Source organism: Hoplias malabaricus, chromosome 10 (assembly GCF_029633855.1).
Source record: "Hoplias malabaricus isolate fHopMal1 chromosome 10, fHopMal1.hap1, whole genome shotgun sequence".
Lineage (NCBI taxonomy): Eukaryota > Metazoa > Chordata > Actinopteri > Characiformes > Erythrinidae > Hoplias > Hoplias malabaricus.
In genome coordinates this window covers 39,576,339-39,586,338 of record NC_089809.1, presented here as the reverse complement: position 1 = coordinate 39,586,338, position 10,000 = coordinate 39,576,339, and the positions used below count along the sequence as shown (strand labels likewise).

Here is a 10,000-nt window from a genome sequence, read left to right as displayed (position 1 = left end):
GCAGGTGTGAGTGACTGGGTGAGTGTGTGAAACTGTCCGCAGGTGCGAGTGTGTGAGTGACTGGGTGAGTGTGTGAAACTCTCCGCAGGTGTGAGTGTGTGAGTGACTGGGTGAGTGTGTGAAACTGTCCACAGGTGTGAGTGTGTGAGTGACTGGGTGAGTGTGTGAAACTGTCCGCAGGTGTGAATGACTGGGTGAGTGTGTGAAACTGTCCGCAGGTGCGAGTGTGTGAGTGACTGGGTGAGTGTGTGAAACTCTCCGCAGGTGTGAGTGTGTGAGTGACTGGGTGAGTGTGTGAAACTGTCCACAGGTGTGAGTGTGTGAGTGACTGGGTGAGTGTGTGAAACTGTCCGCAGGTGTGAATGACTGGGTGAGTGTGTGAAACTGTCCGCAGGTGCGAGTGTGTGAAACTCTCCGCAGGTGTGAGTGTGTGAGTGACTGGGTGAGTGTGTGAAACTGTCCACAGGTGTGAGTGTGTGAGTGACTGGGTGAGTGTGTGAAACTGTCCACAGGTGTGAGTGTGTGAGTGACTGGGTGAGTGTGTGAAACTGTCCACAGGTGTGAGTGACTGGGTGAGTGTGTGAAACTGTTCACAGGTGTGAGTGTGTGAGTGACTGGGTGTGTGTGTGAAACTGTCCGCAGGTGTGAGTGTGTGAGTGACTGGGTGAGTGTGTGAAACTGTCCACAGGTGTGTGTGTGTGAGTGACTGGGTGAGTGTGTGAAACTGTCCACAGGTGTGAGTGACTGGGTGAGTGTGTGAAACTGTCCACAGGTGTGTGTGTGTGAGTGACTGGGTGTGTGTGTGAGTGACTGGGTGAGTGTGTGAAACTGTCCGCAGGTGCGAGTGTGTGAGTGACTGGGTGAGTGTGTGAAACTCTCCGCAGGTGTGAGTGTGTGAGTGACTGGGTGAGTGTGTGAAACTGTCCACAGGTGTGAGTGTGTGAGTGACTGGGTGAGTGTGTGAAACTGTCCGCAGGTGTGAGTGACTGGGTGAGTGTGTGAAACTGTCCGCAGGTGCGAGTGTGTAAGTGACTAGGTGAGTGTGTGAAACTCTCCGCAGGTGTGAGTGTGTGAGTGACTGGGTGAGTGTGTGAAACTGTCCACAGGTGTGAGTGTGTGAGTGACTGGGTGAGTGTGTGAAACTGTCCACAGGTGTGAGTGTGTGAGTGACTGTGTGAGTGTGTGAAACTGTCCACAGGTGTGAGTGACTGGGTGAGTGTGTGAAACTGTTCACAGGTGTGAGTGTGTGAGTGACTGGGTGTGTGTGTGAAACTGTCCGCAGGTGTGAGTGTGTGAGTGACTGGGTGAGTGTGTGAAACTGTCCACAGGTGTGTGTGTGTGAGTGACTGGGTGAGTGTGTGAAACTGTCCACAGGTGTGAGTGACTGGGTGAGTGTGTGAAACTGTCCACAGGTGTGTGAGTGACTGGGTGAGTGTGTGAAACTGTCCACAGGTGTGTGTGTGTGTGAGTGACTGGGTGAGTGTGTGAAACTGTCCACAGGTGTGAGTGTGTGAGTGACTGGGTGTGTGTGTGAAACTGTCCACAGGTGTGAGTGTGTGTGTGTGTGAGTGACTGGGTGAGTGTGTGAAACTGTCCACAGGTGTGAGTGACTTGGTGAGTGTGTGAAACTGTCCGCAGGTGAGAGTGACTGGGTGAGTGTGAGAGTGACTCAGTGAGTGTGTGAGTGACTGGGTGAGTGTGTGAGTGAAAGGGTGTGTGTGTGAAACTGTCCACAGGTGTGAGTGTGTGTGTGTGTGAGTGACTGGGTGAGTGTGTGAAACTGTCCACAGGTGTGAGTGACTTGGTGAGTGTGTGAAACTGTCCGCAGGTGTGAGTGAGTGAAACTGTCTACAGGTGTGAGTGACTGGGTGAGTGTGTGAGTGACTGGGTGAGTGTGTGAGTGACTCAGTGAGTGTGTGAGTGACTGGGTGAGTGTGTGTGTGTGAGTGAGTTATGCCATGTGATGGAATATGTACAGTTCTTATCTATGTATATAGTGATGAACACTTGTGTCTACGATGGGTTCACCTTTACGTAGCAGTAGAACAGCTGTCCACAAATGTTTGGCTGTAGTGCAGTTTTCAGCTATAATTTAAATTCTTGATTTCACTTTCAAATATTTCAGATCTATTCTCTGTCTGTCTGTGTGTCTGTCTGTCTGTCAGTCACCAGCATGCCTGTGGCTGAGCATCTGTACAACTGTGAAGACCCTGCTGTGTGGAGAGGGATTTATGGGAAATACTGGGCTGTGGTGGAAGCGAAGACAGCCGGGAAGGGGAAGACTTCAGGGAAGCTGCTGCCACTAGAGAAATGGTATAACAGACAGCTGCAATAAACACCCAGCTACTAGTCACATAACCAGCTCTGCACAGTCAGGGCTTAGTGCAGACCGTTTATCTCCCACAGTTACACATTCCCTATACGACCTCACGTTTGACGACGCTTGTGGGTCTGACATGGCTTTGGAGTTTAAGGGTATTAATATGTAGGTTACCCTCCTATTTACTGATACTAACAGCCTCTACCTTTCTCTGAATACTTTAAAAGTAGATATTGGAACATGACAGGTCTGGTGCTGATGCTGGATCACAGACTCCACACAGACACCCCCCTCCTCCCACAGACATTAGCATGGTGACATTAGCTCATGTGCAGCTGTTCACCAGGGTCCCATTGCATGTTCATGCTCTTCTATGGAGATTATATACAGACTGCTGCTGAATTATTTTATTCGGGATGGGAGCACCTTAAAGCAACACCTACAGGTGCAGAGTGTGATTCACTTTCACAGCACTGTTATGAAATCAAAGGGATGGTAGAGGGAGCAGGGGTTTCCCTACTCTCCAAAAGTTACATAGTGGAGTTTCTGCAGTGCTGAGCCCTAATCTCCCTATTACAACTCAGTAGAGCATCACAGTGATTTTGAAGCTGTAATTTTAAGGTAAAAATACAGCTGAAATGACTAGAGTGTCTATAGACAGTACACACACACACACTCACTTATATTTATTTATTTGACTGTTCAGGTATCAGGAGGAGCTGCCAATGACCATTTCTGCTCGGACAGAGCCCTATCTAACGCACACAGAACTGGTCAAACTCATGGAGTGGAAACTGACTGTAAGTCGCACATTGTGCTGAAAAAATATTGTTAATATTTAAAAATCCAGAAATCTCTGTCTAGACCCTTAACTTGTTTGATGTAATTATAATTCATTTGTGTCAGTCTTCATGCAAATTATTCTTGACGTTGAAACAAGCTAAAGGGCGGCACGGTGGCACAGCAGCTAGGTGTCGCAGTCACACAGCTCCAGGGACCTGGAGGTTGTGGGTTTGAATCCCGCTCCGGGTGACTCTGTGAGGAGTGTGGCGTGTTCTCTCTGTGTCTGCGTGGGTTTCCTCCGGGTGACTGTCTGTGAGGAGTGTGGTGTGTTCTCCCTGTGTCTGCGTGGGTTTCCTCCGGGTGACTGTCTGTGAGGAGTGTGGTGTGTTCTCCCTGTGTCTGCGTGGGTTTCCTCCGGGTGACTGTCTGTGAGGAGTGTGGTGTGTTCTCCCTGTGTCTGCGTGGGTTTCCTCCGGGTGCTCCGGTTTCCTTCCACAGTCCAAAAACACACGTTGGTAGGTGAATTGGCGACTCAAAAGTGTCCGTAGGTGTGTGTGAATGTGTGTGTGTCTGTGTGTGTGTTGCCCTGTGAAGGACTGGCGCCCCCTCCAGGGTGTATTCCCGCCTTGCGCCCAATGATTCCAGGTAGGCTCTGGACCCACCACGACCCTGAACTGGATAAGGGTTACAGATAATGAATGAATGAATATTTAGCTAAAGCAAGTATAACCAATGTGTAGAAAATAGATGATTGATCTAACAATAAACTTTAAATAATTATTAGGCATATTGTTAAGAGGATTTCCCTCAGCAACCTGTATTTTTGTGCCTCACTTTTGGTCTAATATGCCCTGACCTGTGTGATTGACTCCTCTCCCTCAGAGGGGCAAGTTCAGACCCCGCTTGCAGCAGCTGGTTGGCTCCAACAGCGAGGAGACGGTGCTCAGCTGCACAAAGAAGGCCTTCCGTCTCCTTCCCAACGTCCAGTCAGCGATTGAGGAACTGAGCACGCTCAAAGGACTTGGCCCTGCTACTGCATCAGGTAGTGATACACGCACACGTTCCTGTTCTGAGCAAAAGCTACAAAATTCCACTGCCTCCTTAAATTTACAGCACAGTTAAAGAGTTAATGTGTAAACAGAGTTACAGAGAGAGGTTTGGTGTGAAATACAGAAAGACAAACTTTGTGAATGGAGACAATAAAACGTCCACTTAAAGGAACACAGTGTAATATTTTTACCTTAAAATTACAGCATCCTCAAAATCATGACGATGCTCCACTGAGCTGTAACAGGGAGAATAGAGCCTCTGTCGTTGCATAAACTGCACTATGTATCATTTAGAGGAGCGTACAAAACCACCCCCATCCCCATTGCTTTCAGTTGGATGTTGTAAAAATTAATTACACTAGGGGGAGGCCCAGGAGCCAAAAAAATCTCAATTTTACTTAGTGTTCCTTTAAAGGTGCGTTGAGTCTCCAAAACTGAGAAGACTCAGAAAACACAGCAGTCCGCACACCTCTAAAATAAGCAAAAGAGTACAGTGAGTGTGGTGTGTTCTCCCTGTGTCTGTGTGGGTTTCCTCCGGGTGACTGTCTGTGAGGAGTGTGGTGTGTTCTCTCTGTGTCTGCGTGGGTTTCCTCCGGGTGACTGTCTGTGAGGAGTGTGGTGTGTTCTCCGTGTCTGCGTGGGTTTCCTCCGGGTGACTGTCTGTGAGGAGTGTGGTGTGTTCTCCCTGTGTCCGCGTGGGTTTCCTCCGGGTGACTGTCTGTGAGGAGTGTGGTGTGTTCTCCCTGTGTCTGTGTGGGTTTCCTCCGGGTGACTGTCTGTGAGGAGTGTGGTGTGTTCTCCCTGTGTCTGCGTGGGTTAATGTACAGTGAGTGTAGATATGTAATTTATAATGTGTGTGTGTGTGTATGGGTATAATCGTACACACAGCCACCAACATGGGAGGGTGAACCCCTTGAAGGAACAGCGCAGCCTTACCCTTAAGCGAGGAAACACCTTGCAGACTGTGTTTCCCGAACCTCGAGAGACAGAACAATCAAACTGCAGCCTTTAAATGTGATGTCCACGGTTTTAATCAAAAAACACTCTATAAAATTCAGAAGGAACTGACTCTAAATTCAGGAGAGTGCTAACTGCATGAAAGTAAACACAGAGTGAAAGTGCTACAAAACTAAACAGCTCGAGTTATAAATGAGTTTCTGTGGTAATTTAAAAAATGAATAAACACTTAAAGACTACAAACTCCTCTACTCCTCTAACACACCGTTCCTCCAACCCCCCTGGTTTGTGGCAGTGTGTGTGATTGGGGGAGTATTGCTAGGACACACAGTGATGTATAAATTGATGTCATTTTACAGATCAGACGAATAGAGTAAGCTTTTCTACACATCCGTGCAGATTTATGTCCTTTTTCACATGGAGGTCATGCAGCCGGCAACACCAGCCACTTCAGACCTTGAATTTTGTCCATGCTCTTGTCCCTCCCTTCCATCTCCAGCGGTGTTAGCAGCCGGAGCCCCTGAGGAGGTTGCCTTCATGGCGGACGAGGCTGTGGAAAGCATCGCTGATCTGAGACCAGTTCAGTACACGGCCAAACACTACAACCTCTTCCTACAGAGAATACTGCAAAGGAGCAAACAGCTCAACAAAGGTAACCCCCACCTTCAGCTCTTCAGACCTGGTCCAGAAGCAGATTAACAGCTCCACTGACCACACAGGAGCTCTCTGTATTTCCACAATAACAGACTGTAGTTCATTTGTTGCTCTGCATACCTTCTTAGCCCTCTCTCCCCCTGTTCTTCAGCGCTCAGGACCCCCACAGAGCAGGTGTGACGTGGTGGTGGATCATTCTCAGCGCTGCAGTGACACTGACGTGGTGGTGGTGTGTTAGTGTGTGTTGTGGATCAGACACAGCAGTGCTGCTGGAGTTTTTAAACCCCTCAGGGTCTGGACTGAGAACAGTCCACCGACCAAAAACATCCAGCCGACAGCGTCCTGTGTCACTGATGAAGGACTAGAGGACGAGCGACACACACTGTGCAGCTACAGATGAGCTACCGTCTCTGACTCTACATCTACAAGGTGGACCAACGAGGGAGGAGTGTCTCACAGAGTGGACAGAGAGTGGACACAGGGTTTAAAAACTCCAGCAGCACTGCTGTGTCTGATCCACTCTACACCAGCACAACACACACTAACACACCACCACCACGTCAGTGTCACTGCAGCGCTGAGAATGATCCACCACCACATCACACCTGCTCTGTTCAGTACACGGTTTTTGATTTAGTTTTAGAAATTCACTGACATTCCTCATTATTTACGAAGATGACTTCATAGGTTCTGAAACTATTTCTTCCCGGTTCTGACGATGACGATTCTGGTCACTATGCTGCAGGCCTGACCCATAGTCATGTTATTAACCGAGTTTTCTCTCAGTGGACAGTGAACAGAACTGGACGCCTCATAAGGTGGAGCTGTGCTTATGGGCCTGGGCTGTAGCCAATCAGATCCTGCCCTCAGTGCTGGAGGAGTTTCCTCTGAATGACGCCACACAGGGGAACGTGGAAAAGCCACGGAAGAGGAGGGCGACCAGTGAGCAGCCTTCTAAACGCCGGAGGAAAGAATAGACTAAGAAAACATTCCTTTACAGAAGACACCATCGACATAGACAACATCGACCCACAAAGGAAATCAGACCAGACATGCTTGACTATCGGACACTCTTCGCTTCTCTTTGTTTTATCTGTGTGTTCACCCCTGGTTTCCCTTCTCAGGAAAAAAGGTGGATTTAAATTTTGTATTAACTCACTATTAATATGTTATTTAAATTAAATTAAAATTATACTGAGTGTAATTGTCATATTTTATTTGGTCCACGCTTCTAATAAAATTTAAGTATATTTTTCTGAGCTGCTGGACTGAGCTCTACAAACACATTAAAACTGTTAAAATTATTATTCATTCATTGTCTGTAAGCACTTATCCAGTTCAAGGTCGCGGTGGGTCCGAAGCCTACCCAGAATCATTGGGTGCAAAGCAGGAACACACCCTGAAGGGGGCGCCAGTCCTTCATAGGGTGAAACACACACACACACTTTTGGGTCACCAATCCACCTACCATACTCCTCACAGACAGTCACCTGGAGGAAACCCACGCAAACACAGGGAGAACACACCACACTCCTCACAGACAGTCACCCGGAGGAAACCCACGCAGACACAGGGAGAACACACCACACTCCTCACAGACAGTCACCCGGAGGAAACCCACGCAGACACAGGGAGAACACACCACACTCCTCACAGACAGTCACCCGGAGGAAACCCACGCAGACACAGGGAGAACACACCACACTCCTCACAGACAGTCACCCGGAGGAAACCCACGCAGACACAGGGAGAACACACCACACTCCTCACAGACAGTCACCCGGAGCAGGACTCAAACCCACGACCTCCAGGACCCTTTAATCTGTTTCACCATTGTGCTGCCCATTTAATTTATTACTAAAACATTAAAAAGTCTCAAATACAAACAGACCATGTCAAAATAGTCACTAAAAAAGTAAGCAGCAACAAAATATGGCGATATATAGTATTACAAAATGACAATAGTTGTAAATTGGATGTATCTCACTAATATAAATATATTTAAATTGTATTAGAAGAATGGAGAAAATAAACATATGACTTGTATACTCAGTAAAAATGAAGTGTAACTAAATCAAAAATATAAACGACATATTAGTAGTGATTTAGTACATATGTGTGTTCCCAAAATAACGTCATTTAATTTTTTTCAGAAGTGCTGTAAATTACACTCCTGGGAGGTGACCCACGAAGCAGGATTTCTGGATTTAGACTGATAACCTAAGCCCAAACCAAGCTGGTCCAGAAGGAAATGATAAAGTCCTGATTTGGTGTTACAGGGATGTTCAGGGGTCCTTGGGTGAACGTTATATAGAGGCAGGTTTGTCCTCCAGTACCAGTAGGGGTCAGTGTCACTATACATGTGTATACTGTCTGACTTCAACACCAAATACCAAGTCCATGCACTCAATGATCTCTACGAGTGTCCCCCAGCCACACATTTCTGTCCAGCAGGGAGGGTGAAGGCTAGCACACACTTCCTCTGTGAAGCAGCCGCAACTTGTTTTCTGAGATTTCTTTAACACAGTGCCCTCTCGGATCTGGATGGGCCACCAATGACTGAGGTATCACTGGGGATGGAACGCGTGGTCTCCTTACGACATGGTCAAGAGCTGCAAGCTACAACTCTTGTGTTTGTGCTAAAAGCCCCATGTGCTGTTTTGCTCTTCGTGTTTAATAAAGCGAGACGTGTTTTACAGGACACAGATGTGTGAAGTGTCACTCAGTCCCTGTGAAGCCTAATGGTGTGTGTGTGTGTGTGTGAGTGTGTATAGACTAGGAACATATTGCACTGTCGGGACCAATACCTGGTTACACACTCACAGTGAGGAGCTCTTCTTCCTTGTGGGGATCACCAGCCCGTAGCCACAGTGTATATCATTACAGTTAGGATTAGGATTAACCGATTAGTACTTAGGGCGGCACGGTGGTGCAGCAGGTAGTGTCTCTGTCACAGCTCCAGGGTCCTGGAGGTTGTGAGTTCGAGCCCCACTCCGGGTGACTGTCTGTGAGGAGTGCGGTGTGTTCTCCCTGTGTCTGCGTGGGTTTCCTCCGGGTGACTGTCTGTGAGGAGTGTGGTGTGTTCTCTCTGTGTCTGCGTGGGTTTCCTCCGGGTGACTGTCTGTGAGGAGTGCGGTGTGTTCTCTCTGTGTCTGCGTGGGTTTCCTCCGGGTGACTGTCTGCGAGGAGTGTGGTGTGTTCTCTCCGTGTCTGCGTGGGTTTCCTCCGGGTGACTGTCTGTGAGGAGTGTGGTGTGTTCTCCTTGTGTCTGCGTGGGTTTCCTCCGGGTGACAGTTTGTGAGGAGTGTGGTGTGTTCTCCCTGTGTCTGCGTGGGTTTCCTCCGGGTGACTGTCTGTGAGGAGTGTGGTGTGTTCTCCCTGTGTCTGCGTGGGTTTCCTCCGGGTGCTCCGGTTTCCTCCCACAGTCCAAAAACACACGTTGGTAGGTGGATTGACGACTCAAAAGTGTCCGTAGGTGTGAGTGTGTGTGTTGCCCTGTGAAGGACTGGCGCCCACTACAGGGTGTGTTCCTGCCTTGCGCCCAATGATTCCAGGTAGGCTCTGGACCCACTGTGACCCTGAACTGGATAAACGCTTACAGATAATGAATGAATAAGTAGTACTTATAGAAAAGTTAATGGCAAATCTCCACAAAATGAATGGAAGTCTACAAACACAATTCACAGTCCCCACAATTCATATATACAAGATCTCTTTCTTTGTTACCATTATATTTTAAAGTGAACAACTGTTTTAGGGTTTGGTTTAGGGTTAGGATTAAACCTTATAGATAAAACCAGATAAAACGTTGTGTGTGTGTGTGTGTGTGTTTTACCATACCTTTAGTCCCTTTACCAACAGATACATTATTCCAAGCTGAGTGTAGAGGACTGGTCACAGCTTGGTTTATTCTTACAGCTGGGAAATGAAAGCAGATACAATGAAAAACGGTACAAATAAAAACTAAAAAGTACAAACAAAACAAAAAAACAAATAGAAAATGCCTGACATTTAAAAAGTACATCATGAAATTGATAATGAAGAATTTGATATAAACTACCTGTATTTACATCTCTTCTTTTTCATCTGAAGCAGAGAAAAATATTCACCTAGCAAGAATTTATTTGTTCCAAAGCTCTAGGTTGTAAACAGCATTGTTAAGTTTTTTTTTGTTTTTTTTTTACTAAACGAGTCACCTCTCGTTTTTTGGCACCATTTCGAAGTCTCTGAGCGGACT

At 47.4% G+C, this 10,000-nt stretch overlaps 1 protein-coding gene across 4 annotated transcripts in view; it reads left to right on the top strand.

Annotated features, from left to right (window-relative positions):
• The window catches only part of zgc:112496 (uncharacterized protein LOC541336 homolog), a 10,907-nt gene extending 2,506 nt beyond the window's left edge, over positions 1 to 8,401 (top strand). The window contains exons 2-7 of one of the 4 annotated variants that reach the window (XM_066683679.1): positions 2,166 to 2,313; positions 3,027 to 3,120; positions 3,986 to 4,145; positions 5,609 to 5,761; positions 6,550 to 6,895; positions 7,917 to 8,401. In XM_066683679.1, the coding sequence (XP_066539776.1) occupies positions 2,174 to 2,313; positions 3,027 to 3,120; positions 3,986 to 4,145; positions 5,609 to 5,761; positions 6,550 to 6,740 (738 nt within the window). In that variant the 5' untranslated portion in view covers positions 2,166 to 2,173 and the 3' untranslated portion in view covers positions 6,741 to 6,895; positions 7,917 to 8,401. Of the gene's footprint in view, positions 1 to 2,165; positions 2,314 to 3,026; positions 3,121 to 3,985; positions 4,146 to 5,608; positions 5,762 to 6,549; positions 6,941 to 7,916 lie in introns of those variants that run through there. The other 3 variants (XM_066683678.1, XM_066683675.1, XM_066683677.1) reach the window with 3 other exon arrangements.
• The last annotated feature ends 1,599 nt before the right edge of the window (positions 8,402 to 10,000 follow it).